Source organism: Aptenodytes forsteri, unplaced genomic scaffold, assembly GCF_000699145.1.
Source record: "Aptenodytes forsteri isolate BGI_AS27 unplaced genomic scaffold, ASM69914v1 Scaffold118, whole genome shotgun sequence".
Lineage (NCBI taxonomy): Eukaryota > Metazoa > Chordata > Aves > Sphenisciformes > Spheniscidae > Aptenodytes > Aptenodytes forsteri.
This window is the reverse complement of record NW_008795859.1, coordinates 2039127-2054794: the sequence shown is the minus strand read 5'-3', so window position 1 is coordinate 2054794 and position 15668 is coordinate 2039127. Positions and strand designations below refer to the sequence as shown.

At 44.4% G+C, this 15668-nt stretch overlaps 2 protein-coding genes across 2 annotated transcripts in view; one reads left to right on the top strand and one right to left on the bottom strand.

The window, feature by feature from the left end:
* The first annotated feature begins 3224 nt into the window (after window positions 1-3224).
* Window positions 3225-9385, top strand: RNF34 (ring finger protein 34). The gene is made up of 5 exons (XM_009283897.2): window positions 3225-3443; window positions 4826-5215; window positions 5530-5586; window positions 5832-6033; window positions 7494-9385. The coding sequence occupies exons 1-5, from the start codon at window positions 3240-3242 to the stop codon at window positions 7679-7681; spliced, it is 1041 nt and encodes a 346-aa protein (XP_009282172.1). The 5' UTR covers window positions 3225-3239; the 3' UTR covers window positions 7682-9385.
* A 1526-nt stretch (window positions 9386-10911) lies between these two features.
* KDM2B (lysine demethylase 2B) overlaps window positions 10912-15668 on the bottom strand; it is a 125056-nt gene continuing 120299 nt past the window's right edge. The window contains exons 19-24 of the mRNA XM_019473272.1: window positions 14869-15542; window positions 13201-13364; window positions 12552-12713; window positions 12184-12285; window positions 11639-11857; window positions 10912-11114 (exon numbers count right to left, since the gene is read on the bottom strand). Of these exons, the coding sequence (XP_019328817.1) occupies window positions 10933-11114; window positions 11639-11857; window positions 12184-12285; window positions 12552-12713; window positions 13201-13364; window positions 14869-15542 (1503 nt within the window). The 3' untranslated portion in view covers window positions 10912-10932. The remainder of the gene's footprint in view (window positions 11115-11638; window positions 11858-12183; window positions 12286-12551; window positions 12714-13200; window positions 13365-14868; window positions 15543-15668) is intronic.

The following is a 15668-nucleotide window of genomic DNA, read 5'->3' as shown; positions in this document are numbered from 1 at the left end:
GCTGGCGGGGAGGGCCCGCTCCGGCCGGCCGCGGGTTTCGCTCCCCAAAGACGCCTCTCCGCGTCCGGGATTGCCGTTGTGCTTTCAGGTCAGGGCAGAGGGTTGTGGTGACCGGGGATCTCTCAGTTCCGCGGGTTCCGCGGGGTGCTCGATCCCTGAAAAAGCTTTGCTTGAGCTCAGGGTGGGTGTAAAGAGGAAATTTCAGCTAAAAAAAGAGTAAAATCCTTTCTGCTGCTCTGCTTTTGGTCTGCTGGCTTTGATGGCACATCCTGCTTGCACAGATGTGTAAGGAGCAGCATACAGCCTCCCAGCTTCTCGGGGTGGGTGTCTTTCTGAGGTGATATTCTCATCAGGTTACTAAACGCCCTTAAAGCCAAAAACAAGAGCAGAGAAGTTCAAACGCAGTATTTTGCCCCTATAGGATGCGCATGAGGTATGGAGAGAGAAGATAGATGATGGCAGCTTGTGAGAAGAGAGTATGGAAGTGGTGACTGATGTAGTTGGAAAGGCTTTTGGTGCAGAAATTGGCAAAATTTTAACTAATTCTCAAGGGAGGGAGTTCTTGGTTTAGTGTGTCTCATTTGTGTCTTGTGTTGGTGCTTTTCAGCATGGTCTAATTTCTTTTACAGAGTAATATGAAGAGTGTAGATACTGTAATTCAATTATTGGTTGATGACACTAGTGCATAGAAAGAATCCAGAAAGGCTGACTTAGGCTAAGGAGAAAATTAATGATGCCCATGTTGCCTTACCTTTCACCTTAAAATGACTGAATGCTTGGCAGTAAAGAGATTTTCTGTTTGATACTAACAACATTCATGTATCAAAAATGGGTAACAAAAACTTCCTAAGTATGTATTTATTTAGTGTTGACAGTGATGTCTGAGCAGTTGTTACAGGCTCTTGAGTAAAATAAGTCTAAGAAGCAGGTGTTAAACTAGCAGGCAAGGGTTGTGGTAGCTGTGTGTCCTGCTGCTGCCGTGACCCCCTGAAAAGACCATAGTCATATAATGAAGCAAGTCGAATTCTGACAGACCTTTTTGGTTCATTGTTTTATTTTTCTGTTATTTGTATGTGGCTGTTTTTAAATCTTTCAAATATAAAGCCAGCTCATCAGTTTTTAAGAATACGCGAAGAATTAGAGTAATGTTTCTGCAACTGACAACGTACCCTTAAGGCGAGAAAAAATATTTTTCAGAAGTCCCAAGTTTTAAAACTTGGAACTCTCTTGGATTAAGTCATTGGTTTTCAGAATGTATTTCTGAAAAGTTAATTACTCTTGCCTAATAAACTAGGATAATTGTGCATAACTTGTTTTGCATAGGAGAAATTAATATTGATCTGTCTCCACTCTTTATTATTGAAAAGTAGAAACCAAGTCTTAGTTTGGTGATAGTTTAATGATTGTCATGAAAGTCTGATTACACATCAGACAGGCTCCAAGCGTGTGATGTATCTGTGAGCGCAGCCATGTGCTGGGGCTACCTGCGTCTTAGCTGGAGGTCAGGGAAGAGCCACTGGAGTTCATCCCCCTTGAAGCTTAGGAAGATTTTCTCCTACACATGGGGTGCCCACAGCATGGAGGTTTCTTGTTATGCCTGGGATGAATTTTGCTCCTGTAATACCTGTAAAATTAGAGTAGTGAATTTAATTTGTTGCGTGTATATTTGGTGTTATTACTGCACACAGCGTTACGTGTTTTACAGCTTAGAAGCAAAATGACCAACTGTGTTCGATATTTTGCTGTATTGCAACACTTTTAATGTCTGCTTACAGCAGTAAAAGTGAAGTACCAGGTTTGTGTGGGTTGCAGAAGTGCTTTTGATGTTCCATACTTAAGGCACTTGCATGAAGGTGGTGGTGCAGAACGTGTTTGGTCCTATGGCATTGTCTCTCACAGCTTCTCTCTGACCCAGAGTGAGGACGCTTTTCTTCCCTTCTGTGCTCAGTGGTTTGAAAGGAGACGTTCTGGCGTATCCCCAGTTACTGTGTTAAGTTTCCACAAATGTAACAGGACTGTGTTCAGTTTAGGGGAAATGTGCAATTTAATGTAGAAATTAGTCTAGTTACTGCAGGAATTAAAGCACCATCATTACTGAGCTGAAGTGCATGTTCTGGTTGGTTTAGGTTTTACAGCAAGAACTACAAGTCTCAAAAGCAATTTTTTTATGTCTTCATGCTTTGGAAAAAAAAGACGCTGCCCTGGAATGAAAAACAGAACAGCTCTAACCAGTGCAGTTAAGAAAAAAAAGTAAGAAAAAAGATTATGTTTGAAGGAAATTGTACCACTCGGCTTCCTTTCAGAAAGAACCTGCTGGGATTCTGTTTGCCTTTTTTTTTTTTTTTTTTTTTAGTAGGTTTTGGTGAGCCACATGACAGTGATTAAACACGTGACCTGAACAACTTTGAGTCCAAATTCCAACTTTAAGTCGAATATGCACTTTCGATAGAGAATCTAGTGCTAAAGGCTTTGAAGGATAAAAAGTAGCAATTTATTTATGTATTTAGAATTTTTTGTAGTGTTTTAAGATTAAATTGTATGACTCAAAACTGAAATCCAATCAATATGGAATAAGTTCATTTAGAGTTATTTTAATTTTTGTTAGACATTTTGTAAGACAACAAAAGAGCAGGTTCAGAGAGGTCTTGAAAAACATTTCCCCCTCAAAGAAACTAGACCATAACTAGTTTCTAATGAAGATTGGTTTATTACTTTGAAGTTTGAAGACCGAGAAATGTTTTTTAGAGAGAGTTTTATTGTGAGTCATATAAGAGCTGGATTAGTTCTGGAGGTCCTGCAGGGGACAGCTCTGCACTAATTGTGATAAATTGTTGTGTTGCTGCCTGTCATCATTTCAGGTTTTGCCCCTCACCTACAACTGGCTGTTAGTCTCTTCCTTCTTTGCTCTGCTATTGCGTTACCTCCTCAAATTCCTTACCCTTTTTGTGCGGAACTCTGCTAGAAAAGGAGTTATGAAAGCGAGCTCCTTGTGCCGGCATTAGCCTCTCAGAAGCAAATCTTACCTACTTTGGTTTGCAGCTGGGAAGTGGAGATTATTGGGCTGTTATAGACGTTAGTGTGCTGAATTCCTGGTGCTCTGGGAATTCACACCACATGCTTTCAGGATGATGACAGATGGAGCGAAGTAGCTCTTCAGGAGCAAGTCACATCTCATGTGGGTTTTCAGATATTAATTTTCTTTCTTGCTTTGTGAATGTTTTCAGGCGGGAGCTACGTCCATGTGGGCTTCCTGCTGTGGATTGCTGAATGAAGTCATGGGTACCGGAGCTGTCCGTGGCCAGCAGGCTGGCTTTGGGAGCGGTGCTGGCCCATTCAGATTCACACCAAATACAGACTTCTCAGCATATCCATCTCCAGCTGCGGCGGGCACTAACATAGTTTGCAAAGCCTGTGGACTTTCCTTTTCAGTTTTTAGGAAAAAAGTGAGTATTTCTTATTACACAGTATTTTTACTCATATGAACTAATCTGTAGGCGTACTGGGAGATGGATGTGTATTTTTCCTTAGATAAGGAACCCTGAGGCAGACAGCCAGGAAGGGAGTAAGTGCCGTATTCTGAGGTCACAGGAAATTAGTGTCAGACAGGATTAGAAGTTAAGAGGTCTGATATTCATTAATCGGTGACACACTGGATCTGGTCTGACCTAAAAATTAGTGGATTCCAATTTGTAAGATACGTGTTTTAGCTTCAGAATCTTAAACGTTAAAACACATCTGGTTTTGAAGATGATACCAAACATAGTGGTTGGGCACTGGAATGAAAAAACTGGGCGATAGAAAAGCTAAAACCTCGCAATTCAGTATCACAGCTTCTTTCTGTGAAATACTCGTGTAATTCTGTTTGTTTTCTAACCAGGTTGAGTTCTGTTAAATGCTATTGCACTCCAACAGCCTCTTGCCTCAGTTGGAGGCAGGTTGGTGGGTTAATGCAGATAAATAAAACTGAGATTGTTAATATTATTTCTAGGTATCATGAGCGTCCAGCATCATTATTTTGTCCACTCAGTGACCTAATTCTCTGCAGTTCGTTTAGATAAAGATGAAGCCTCTTTCTTCAGTTTGTGTGTTCAGTTTCCCCCTTCCTATGTGTCCCGTTGTTTGCATGGCAAACACTTCGTTGCATTAAGCGCTGTGTAGGGACGTTTTCTGAAGCCAATATTAATTTACTAAAATCCTGAAAAACTTGAAGAGTTTGGATTTGTTCACGGCGGATGAGATGACCATTTAAAATCGCTGCTGAAAGTCTTGCCTATTCTAGCTTTTGTATATTGTAGCAGGTCTTTTGAACAAAGCTCTCATCAGAAATGACATCTGGGCATTTGGGAGTATTTACCTACCATGTGATTCACCACATTTAAGGCCTGCTTTGAATTCTTTGAATCAATTGAGGAAGAAGTATGTTCTTTGAAGTTTGGGGATTATACTGTTTTCACACATGTGAAAAGAGCAGTGACACTTAGTATATTCAACAGTATTTTAACATACCATAAAATTCACTGGCTTTCAATTTCATTTATTGTGTGAACTACAACTTGAGTACTTTATTCATTTGTTTATTCATAATGTTTTGTTCATTAAAACCTCAAGTCAGCCGACAGTAGTGCTACAAAAGCAACGGCCTGCCTTGGAACACCTGCAAAACCATTTGACAGGGCAGTTCTCTAGACTTCAATCCTAAAAACGATGTATGTTAAAATTGATGATTGAGACACTAATAGTAAATCACGTAGCCTGGAGAAGGAAAGAGCAGGGTCTCTGTTTTCTACGACATAGAGCTGAATGGTTATTTTCTCTTTCTGCTTAGCACGTGTGTTGTGACTGCAAGAAGGATTTTTGCTCAGTTTGTTCAGTCTTGCAAGAGAATCTCAGAAGATGTTCCACTTGTCACTTGCTGCAAGAAACAGCCTTTCAGCGACCTCAGTTAATGAGATTGAAAGTAAAGGATCTGCGTCAGTATCTGATTCTCAGAAACATACCAACGGATACTTGCAGAGAGAAAGAAGACTTGGTGGATCTTGTGCTGTGCCATCATGGATTAGGTTCGGAGGAGGATATGGACGCTAGTAGCTTGCATTCGTCACGGTCACAGACTTCGGGGTTTTTTACTCATCCGTTTTCTATGTCTGTATCAGTGTCGTCTCAAGGAGAATTTGCAAACAGAAGGGGAAGCACAGGAAATGGAACACCTTTACGGGTACAATAATTAACATGTGCTTTATGATAGAGCATAGCTTTTTTTTTAATAGGTATGCATTGCTTTAAAATAAAATGGCAATTCGTGCAGTTCAGGGTGGCAGGAAAAATGCCTTTCGTTATCTCTTGCCTGAAAACAGAAGATTACTAGCTAAGATGACTAGTTTAGATGATAGAGGTGACTTAATTTGATAATGATTGGTAGCAATTGAAACGTCAACGTGTCATTGTCATCTGTGATCAGTTTGGTACAAAGGAAAATATTTTATAAGGGATAATGTGTTTTTATGCTGATTACTTTCATTTTGTACACAGGGACAAACTGAAACATCCTCTGTAAATAATGAAGAAGAAGAAAGTGCGGAAGAGCAGGTGAGATACCACCTATCCAAAGAATGACTTTTTGGCATGTGACACCATGAAGTGTTTAGATCTCTGTGAACATTTACTATCACACTCGATTTCTTTCAGAGTTAGCTGTGTCCAGCAATGTGTATCTGCAAATACTTGTTTTAAAAAGAATAAAACTAGCCAAGCTGCTGCAGCTTAATGTAGTAGCAGATCTGGTGCTCTGAACTTACCGGGACAGTTAAAAACATACAATTGATGTGTTTCAGACCCCTGGATTGTCCAGAAAGCGAGCGAGGGCATCTTTGTCCGATATTTCAAGTCTGGAAGACATTGAAGGGTTGAGTGTTCGACAGCTGAAGGAAATACTTGCGTGTAATTTTGTCAACTACTCAGGATGCTGTGAAAAATGGGAACTTGTGGAAAAAGTGAGCAGACTATACAGAGAGAGTGAGGAGAACCACAAGACACGTAGGTTTACATTTAATTCTCACTTTCTTAAGACTACTTATTTTCTGGTTTCCAGTAGCTGGTTCTGCCAACTGAAGGACTTGGTATCTAGTTTGGTCTGCTCAGCTGGAACAACTGGAAGGTGTGTTTTAACAACTCAAGCTGCATCTAGAGTAGTTGAACATGGTTCTAGTGAGTAAATGAAGCTTTCCAGGATTGTGCTGGTTTTTTGAGACTTCTTTCCCAAGCTCAGAGAGCTCAGCTTTCACGGTGAAGGTAAAATTGCACAACTGAGAACCACTTCCTCGGAGAACATGAAACTTGGCAGCTCCGTGTCCTTTATTAGGTTTCACAAGGTATTAGCGAGAGAGCTTCTCAGTAGCTGTCAACGGACCAAAGCAATTCAGGTCTCTTACTGTGGTAGAGAATTAAAAGCTACGGTGGCAGAAGTCCAAGTTGAAGTGGTTTGGTCTCGGTCCATGTTTTCATGGTAAGGCGGTTCTGTGGCTGCAGCTCAGTGACTAGTATTCTTCTGCCCTCTGTTACACTCAACAGTTGGAGTCTTTCACTGGCGTGGTTGCAGCATACCCACAGACCGATCCCTGTTCACAAAGTATAATCTGAGGAGCAACTTTTTGATGTCTTTACCAGCTTGGAAAATGCCTGCCTGCCTCTTCATTCCTGCATCCAGCAGTCGGGCTGGAAAGAACAGGGGACTGTGGTGACCGGAAAACTTATTAGCCCTGGGCCACTTCACAGCCAGATTATGCCAGCACATACACTGCGGGGACTGTGATCATCAGTTGCTAAATAATCAGCTAATTGGGGTGGAGGAGGATTGTGAAGGGGGGACAGTTAGTGAATGTCAAAACACAGCTTAAGTGAGACCCTCAGTTTGGTCGTAAACTAGAATTGAAAACCTGTCTGAAATCAAGCTTTAAACTTACGATTATTTTCTTTTTTCAACGTGGTCTGATGGAACATTCAGTTATTGATAGGGGATGTTGTCTATTTGCAATGAAGCTTGACAGGTTTTGTTTGGTTCTGCCATTTTTACGGCCTACTTAAGGCTTCCACTTCTTAGTCTGCTTTATTATTATTGTGTTTAATCTTGAGGAAAGTGTTCTGCCAAATGAAGTAAGCTCAGAGATGGAAAACCAACGTGCTCTGAATTTTAATCCAACACGTTATTTCACAGTCATTATGTTCTGAATTGAAAATGGTTTCCGAGTTTAAAGAATGAAGCCAAATATTGGATGTTCACTTAGAGATTTTCTAGTTCTTGTTTCTTTGGGGTGGGGTTTTTTTTTTTTTGAAGGACTATAAATTTGTATGTGTGGGTTAGAAAAACTGTTGTCAACAGGGAGCAGCACTTCTTCATGCTAAATTATCCGTCTGTGTATCTTAGTGGTTGCCTGAGCTAGGACTTAACTGCTTTTCCAGGGCCCGAATGCATGACCTCCCTCTCTGTTGGTTTTCAGAGGGCGAGAAGATGCAGCTGAACGACAACGATGATAACCTGTGTCGGATCTGCATGGACGCTGTGATCGACTGCGTCCTGCTGGAGTGCGGCCACATGGTCACTTGCACCAAGTGTGGCAAGAGGATGAGCGAGTGCCCCATCTGCCGACAGTACGTTGTACGGGCCGTGCACGTGTTCAAATCTTAAACCAAGACTAAAAATGGATTTTACAGTCATCCTTCCAGGATTTCTGTGGGCAGGAGTGCCGAACCTCGGGCCTATGTCAGCTTTTTAGTTCTTGATAAACATGTTTTGAACACCAGGATCTAGAAGTTTGTGAAACATTTTTCTACAGCGTACTGAATCCTATGGTTGGGCAGCGCAACACCATGCCTGTGCGTACAGTAATAGTGCTGCCTGGCTTCCCTTATAAACCCACAAACTGTTCGAGTCAAACTGTTTACAGCAGTTCTTGCTCTCTTCTGAAGAATATCACCTCTAATTATCGCATTCAGTGCTCAGCAAGTGGTCAGAAAACACCTTTTTGCTCGACCATATTAGCGTGTTACGTTGTCTAGTGCATTAGAAGCAAGGAATATATCAGTTGAATATTCAGCTTTTACGTAATTATAGAATGTAACTGTTCCAGCACTGTCCCTGCAACAGTGTTAACAGTATAAAATACGACTGTAGAAAGCACTGCCATTAACTGTACCTGCACGGAAGCCCTTAAGCAATCTATTTTATGCCGATTGCTTCGTTCAGAATGTCTGCTGTTACACACGTACTGTCTTGGCCATTCTTTGTAAACGTACAAAAAGCTCCGTCACTTCGCAGGGCTCAGTCGTTTCGCAGGGCTCTGCCACGTGGTGCCCAAATACCGATTACTAAGTATTTTTTAGTTTAGGAATAAAATATTTTTTTAAAAAGGGGTATAGTAAACCATATTATTGTGTCCTTAATCCACTCATGCCTATTGTAACTATTAATCTTACGTGTGATGATTGTATTCCATGTGCCGACAACCTGATGTTACTGTGAATACTAATCAGGGTCATGAAACTACTTGCTGCTAACGTGGAATGTATGGTGTTACTAACCTTAAATGGGGGTGGTGTGTGTGTGTATTAAGGGGAAGGGAAAGGAAACATGGTATTTGCTTAAAACCTCATGTTCACAGACTTTTAACCAAGGCCGAGTCACTATTAACCACGCGTCCCCTTGGCTGCTGAATGACCTGCGTTGCCATCAGCCCTTGGCCCAGTTTCCAGCTGGGCTTTGTGGCAGGGGCGAGGGTCCTCTTGGAGCAAGAATTTTAACAGTCCTCGTAGGGTAGCTGTGACAGACTGGGGAAGGTCGCGGCAAGAATGGTTCCTGTTCTGGGGACAGGCTGCCTGTGGCCAAGCCCGGTCATGACAGCGTGTGATTAAATTTGCTGCAAAAAAGGGAGAGGTGAGGAAGGACCTAGTCTGTCCTGGCTGGTTAGCCTTTAAGCAGGGTTGATCGATGAAGCTACAGTTTCTCCTTTTCATCTCCCACGTGCTAGCAAAAGTTAATGGAGACAGGGACATGTTTTGCCTCGGCTGCAGTACCTGAGAACTCTTACCTCTGCCACACTGCCACGCCTGCTCTTGTCTTTTATGTGAAAAAATTAAGCTGGCTTGAAAAAGAGAAAGTAGCTCCTCCTCGAAATAAGATACACAGCTTAGAGACATCGCTGGTTATTTTTCAGAAGGGAGCAAACCTCTTAATGGCTTTATTTTTTAGAAGTAACTAACTTTTTAATGGTACTTAATTCCTGGAGTCTCCTTTCAGCGGGTAAGCTCATGAAGAAGAACATACCCGACATGTTATTTCCATGCTGATCATTAGCCACACAAGCTTAATAAAGATTTGTGATGGGCTTCCTCAGCCTCTGTCTCTTTTCTTAACCAGCTGTGGGAGTGCTGTTGGTTACTCGGCTCAAGCTTTAACATTCTTCTTGAGATGCGTAAGCGTTCCTCTAGACGAATCTGGGCAGGTTCCAGCTCGAGGAAGGCATGTATGTATATTTTATTCCCTCCTCAGCAAAAGCGTATGGGAACATGCCAACTTAGAGGCAGGGGACAAGGAACAGGTGAAGTGCTGTGAAAGTACGAGGTGTGGCATGACGGGAAGAGGGGCTTCTGCTGTTAACCCGGCTTGCACCAAGGCTGGCGACCATCACCTGCTCCGCGCTCCGACCCAGCTGTAACCCCAGGGGCTCGCTGCAGTCACTCCGCACGCCTGAAGCCCAGACACAGCTTCCCGCCAAAACAAGCCCGCCTCGGAACAGAAACCCGCAGAGCCAGCGCCTGTTTTTGTACAATTGTTTATACAAATTCAACAAAGGTAAAACTGCATCAGGAAGGTCTACGAAAACAACACCGTACAACAATGGCACTTATGAATGCAGAATTTTACAATCAGGAAATAACCATGTTATAAACCTTAAATGAGAACTCAACTCACACTTCAAAGAAAGAGAGACTACGTTTGACCATTTATTCTACGGCTGGACTCACTGTATAAATTAATTTTATATTGAGTACAAGAGCTCATGCTACAGAGTGAAACCCTCCTATGTGCAAAAGCTGAAATTGGAATTTTTTAAAATTTTGAGAAAAAGGTGATTTCTATACAGATAAAACTTGGCAAAGTGTTTTACTTCAACTATAATTTACACCTTATTTCCACAACATGCTTATGTCACTTCTGAAGTATACAAAGCAGGATATAAACTTCCATTAAAACATGCTTTAAGTTGAAAGTATTAACCTACTTTTCCTGACCTGGGCACGTTTGTAGATAGATACTGTCTACGAAGTATAGGTTAAGTTCTCGCCTACCATAAGTAAAGATAAAAATTGGCAATCAAAACCAAAACACTGGTAATGCATTCAAACATTGCATAAATAATTTTTAAACAATTTTTGTACAAAAATAGTTCTGCATAATGTAAGATGTAACAAAACAAAACGTGTTAAGAAGGCAGAAATGCAGTGCGTGGTCCACTTTAATGACACCAACTTTTTGTTGTTGTTGTTGTTTTAAGAAATGAAAAGCAGAAATCAAATTTACACTACCAAGCACATGCTGTGGTACTTTAAATAACAGTATTTCTTGGAGATCAGTCGTCTTCCGGGTGTGAACAATTACCATCGATAACAGTCGCCTTATGAATTTGCATAAGAGCCAGTGCAGGACATCCCAGGTAGACTGAATTAGTGGCACACGTTGAAATTCTTAACATGGGTAGTTTCATGTTGTTCTCTCCTCGACAAGAGTTGTAAAATCCAATCGTGGTATTTTCCAATATTCCAAGTTCCCAGTTGAAAATAAAATCCCTACGTGTTCTTAGTCCCTGCCCCCCCCCCCGCCCCATCGTGTTTTTAGTCCCTGCCCCCCCCCCCGCCCCAGTATTTACACGTGTCCTTTAACTAACTCAGTTTTTGCAGAAGTTTTTCTTCCACTTGCCCAAACTGAACACTTACTGACATTTCCGCTATGAACTGCTCGCAGCCTTCTTTTGTCACTTGCTTGCAGTACCTCAAGTCGATCTGGCAGATGTTTCCGCAACGTTTGAAGTAAGACAGGCACTGGTCAGTAACCTTATTGCAGTCTGCCGGGGGAAAAAAACAAAACAAAACACAGAGGGGGAGAAATTTAACAGCGTGTCTCGGTTTGTTCTCCAGCACGAGGACGGTTTATCCCGACTGCGGTAGGTCCTTCTTGCTCCTCCCGTGCTGTGCCGACAGTGAAATCGCCCAGCCGGCCCCACGGCCGTTCTCTGGTCCCCGTGACTCTGTTGGGTAACTGATGAGATAAAGCAAAGCACGCCAGATGCGCAGGGCAGCAGCCTTGGAAAACCCCCTGTGGAGGATGAGTGAGGTACAACACGTGGCTCCTAAGCGGGAGGCGGCAGTCCCCTCAGCCGGTGGAGGGCCCGGGGAAAGGCTGGGCAGCTGCGGGGTTATTTACACCGGCAGCACATCCAGCTGCTTAAATGGAGCCCTGGGGGGGAGGAGTTACAGTGGGGGCAGGGGAAGAGCTGGGTAAAACCACTTCCACTGGTGAGCGTTTCACACAAGTAACACCAACAGGCAATTCCCGTCCTCCCCCCTCCCCTGCGCTTGTGTTACTTACCTGATAAATTAATTTCTGTTAATGAATCCCGCGTGGTGGTTCCAACCGCGGTCAGCAGGTTAATAGACTGATCTGTCACATGATTACAGTAACTAAGATTGAGTTTGGAGAGCAGAGGCATGTGCCTTATGATCAGCCGCAAAGAAGCATCTGTAATATCCAGGCCAGCCAAACGCAGCTCAACTATGTTCCGTAGTTTACTCCGGTTGTCGATCTGACCTGGGAAGCGGAGGCAGCAGGTCACTCCCAAAAGTCTCACCCCGAGTTGCAAACATCTGCAGATCTATATGAAATGCACTGTGACACACAACACTGCTGCCCTACGTCAACTTCAGACGCTTTTGCCTGTCTGGAGCTTTGGAGGGGACATCAGCAGGAACACTTGTCTATTTTTAGAACAGGCACGTGGACAAAGCCACCTCCTGGTTTCAAAACAAAAAGGGATGAAAGTAACTGCAGGGGCCCAGCGGAATTACAAGTCGGGAATAAGCAGTAGGCTGTGCAGTGCATGCCAGAAAGCAGATCTGATTTGCTCAAAATTTCACCTGAGCTGATATCCGGGCGAATGTGGCATGACCCACAGAACTGCTCCTTCCCTGAACTGGAAGAAAGTGTTTCCATACTCTCTAAAGTACACCCGTTGCAGCCTGAAGAGAAGAAAGTCAGACAGAAAACTAGCACAGTGGCTCAGATGACTATTCAGCAGCCAGAGAACATCACTCGTTACCCAGTGGCTTCCAGCGAGGAGGTGTTGCAAGTCACTACTTTGAACACCTCACGCGTCAGCAAAGCCCGGAACCCCGCCGGTGCTAGCTGCGGGGGTTTCTGCCCGTTTCCTCCAAGGGGGACTAGCAGCAGAACGTGCCACAGAACGGCTGGGACAGGTCTCCCGCGTGCTCCTCCCGCCTGTTACCTGGCCGGTTATCTGTGGGTGGCGACAAGAGGTCTCTCATTTGTGCGTCTTTCAGGCCTTCTGCCCACTGCACATCCAGAGTTCGGAGCAAAGGACAACTGGAACTACAAAGTGCCGACACTGCTATCCATGAGCACCCTGATAACAGCAGGTCTCGAAGACCTGCAGATACAGAAGAAGTTGGAGCATGTGGCCTACCCAGAGAGACATCCGTGGTGATCTCTGCTACCACGCACAGGTCGGGTGAAGCCCGGTGCCGCTCTGACGAACAATCCCAGCACTCCAGGGCCAAGCAGGGACCCCGTAAGCCTCCTCCTGCCCAGCTCTCCATCTCTCCCACCATCTGGAACTTCATTACTGTGGGTGAGAGCAGACCCACATCACCCCCTCCGCTAACCGCGTCAGCGCAGGCACTTCCCACAGCAACCTTACCTGTTGACGAAGACCTGCCTCAAATTAGTTTACCTAGCATGCCAAGTAGTCACAACGTAACTAATTCTGGGCCCATTTTAACCCACCAATGCTTCATTCCTGCCTATCTACTCCTCTCCTAGGATACCCGGATCCCTGCAGACGTTCCTCAGAGACCGCAGTTTAGATACAAACTGGTTTGCTAAAGTCAGTGAAGTGGTCAGAAAACATCACTTACCTGGCAGTCTGTTGATAAGCCAACTCAGCTGCTTTTTAGATATATTTGTCCAGCTAAGATCAAGGGTTACAGGCTGTCTCCTAATAATGCCACTAAGCATAAGTGGAGTGATGGATTTACAATGGTTTAAATCTATTTTGGTCCATAATCTTTTGTCACAGCACCTACCCAAAAAGAAAAAAGCCAACAGCACTTAATTTGGCACTTGTTTTGATTTCTGCAAGACTTTAAAAGGTGTCATTAAACAGTAGGGAAAACTACAGCATTTAACTGAAAATAGCAAAAATAAGGCTGAGTGACGCTAAGAAAAGCACACCGCCACACAATGTTACATAGGTTCGACGCTTCTCCATCAAATATATCATGCAATAAAGCATGGAATTATTTCCACAGAATTACAAGTGTCAACAACTTCGGATCCCATTTTAAGTCATCACAGCACTTACTAAAATCCATTTTCTAGCCTCAAGACAAGCCACACCTTCTTGCTTTACCTTTCAAATATAGAGACTGGTTTTAAACATTCCTGTCCTGATTTCCCCTGTGCTTTCCTTACTTAAAACCAGTGAATTTTGTAAAACAGATCCCCCCTCTCCTGTTCTGTGCTTTTGTGTTATTCCTATCTACGTGGCTTATGCATTTTTCCGCTCTCTTTGTGGTTCTTTACGGGCAACAAGCAAGAAGTCCTAACGAGTGTGCAAGATTCTGCATTTTCTCATTTTTCCATTAGAAAATACTGCACTTAACGTGGAAAAGGCATTTACCAGCTTTCTGTGACACCAAGAAGCCCACGGAGGAGGCACTCCACACACCACATCTTGCACTGAATTATCAACCTCTCAACCTTTCTGTCATTTCCCCAGTTTTGTTACTAGACTGTGCTAGAAAGGAGGCTCTGTTACAATTCGCCCATCTGTGTGCGCATTACAGTTGAATCCGAGATGACAGCCAACAAGAGACTTTACTGCAAGTTCAGTGAAACATCTAAGTCTGTCCACTAATGCTTCCTGCTGCCGTACAGTCACTGGCTGTGTCAACGTTCACACTCTGGTACCCTGGGCACCGAACAGGCACACTGTGAGTAAATACGATAACGAAGGATTCCTCCATCAGCTCTGCTGGTACAGAACACAGTGAACGGGATCGCTCTCCACGTACCCTCTACAGGGAAACAATCAGCACAGACCTTCTGAGGAGAACACCGAGGGCAGTGGGAGATCTTCACTATATCTCAATAGATATTTAATAGCTGAACTGAACAAACAACTGCTCTAGCAGTCAGCAAGTCCTGGGGGCAGAATGACACCAACACTTAGCATGACCTAGACTGGCCGTTCCAGCAGGCAAGAACATTGTGGTGTCTAACTACAGAACAGGCTGCTCTGAGGCATTACAGCCCCGGCAGGCTGACGCCGACGCTGAGACACACACGCAGACACACACAAAATTCCCATCAGAAATGCTGGGAACTGCTGTTTCTGACAAAGCACCGGAAGACACGCTACTTCCCTAGACACTGCTGGTCACCCCTTCTTCCTTGGGCTCAACAGAGCTTCAGTGATGACCTGCACACCTCTTTTAGGAGGCATTAGTGCCTCTGTCACCCACTTTTCTTTTGAGTCCATCCCGCTACACGTTAGACCTAGCTCGGTTTCCCATCCTCCTTACCATCTGTTCCAGGTCTTGCAAACTCTCATACAGATGCACAAGTCTCTATGACTGAGGTAGCTAAAGACAGCCATCCAGACTTCCCTCTGCATCACGTGGGCTGCCCCGTCATCCAGGGGGAGCGAGTCCGGAGGGGGGCTGATGGGAGGTGGCCGGATAACGTGCCGTTCCATCTGAATGCATTTGGGAGGAGAGAGTGAAGGCGGTGGCCGAGTTATTCCCCGAGGTGTGCTTCGCAGGCTGGGGATGAGCTGGTGCCTCAGCTCCCGGGGAGTCCCGTTTAACCCTTTGCTGAACCTATGGAGTCTCTCGCTGTTGTTCAAAGCACGCTTAGGTTCCTCGTTCTCACTCTCAGGTTCAGATTTGATGGGTTGGTGATTCTCATTGGCAAGGCTGTTCTCGGTTTTTTGGATCTCCTGGTTGAGCTCCTTACTGAGCTCCTTGCTCAGTTCCTTATTAGGAAGCCGCCTTTTCCTCCTCATCTTGAACTTCTTCTTGTCCCGGGGCTCGGTGCCCTCCGTGCTGGGACCTGCAGTGGGAGAGCTGGACCGCGACTGGTCACTATCCTTGGACCTGGGAGGTGCTTCTGGCAGGTCATCCTCTGGCTCCTGCTTGAGGCGCCGCAGGGGTTTGATCATAGCAGTTCGGTCATCTGGAGCCTTCCACGATCGCCGCTGAAAAAGGAAGAGACAAGGGCTGACTATTTGAGCAAGAAGGTACTCAGCAATACTTCACATGCTGATGCTCCACAGGCAGCCCCCTGCCGGGGGGGGGGTCAGGTTGGGCCGCCCCCCAGCACC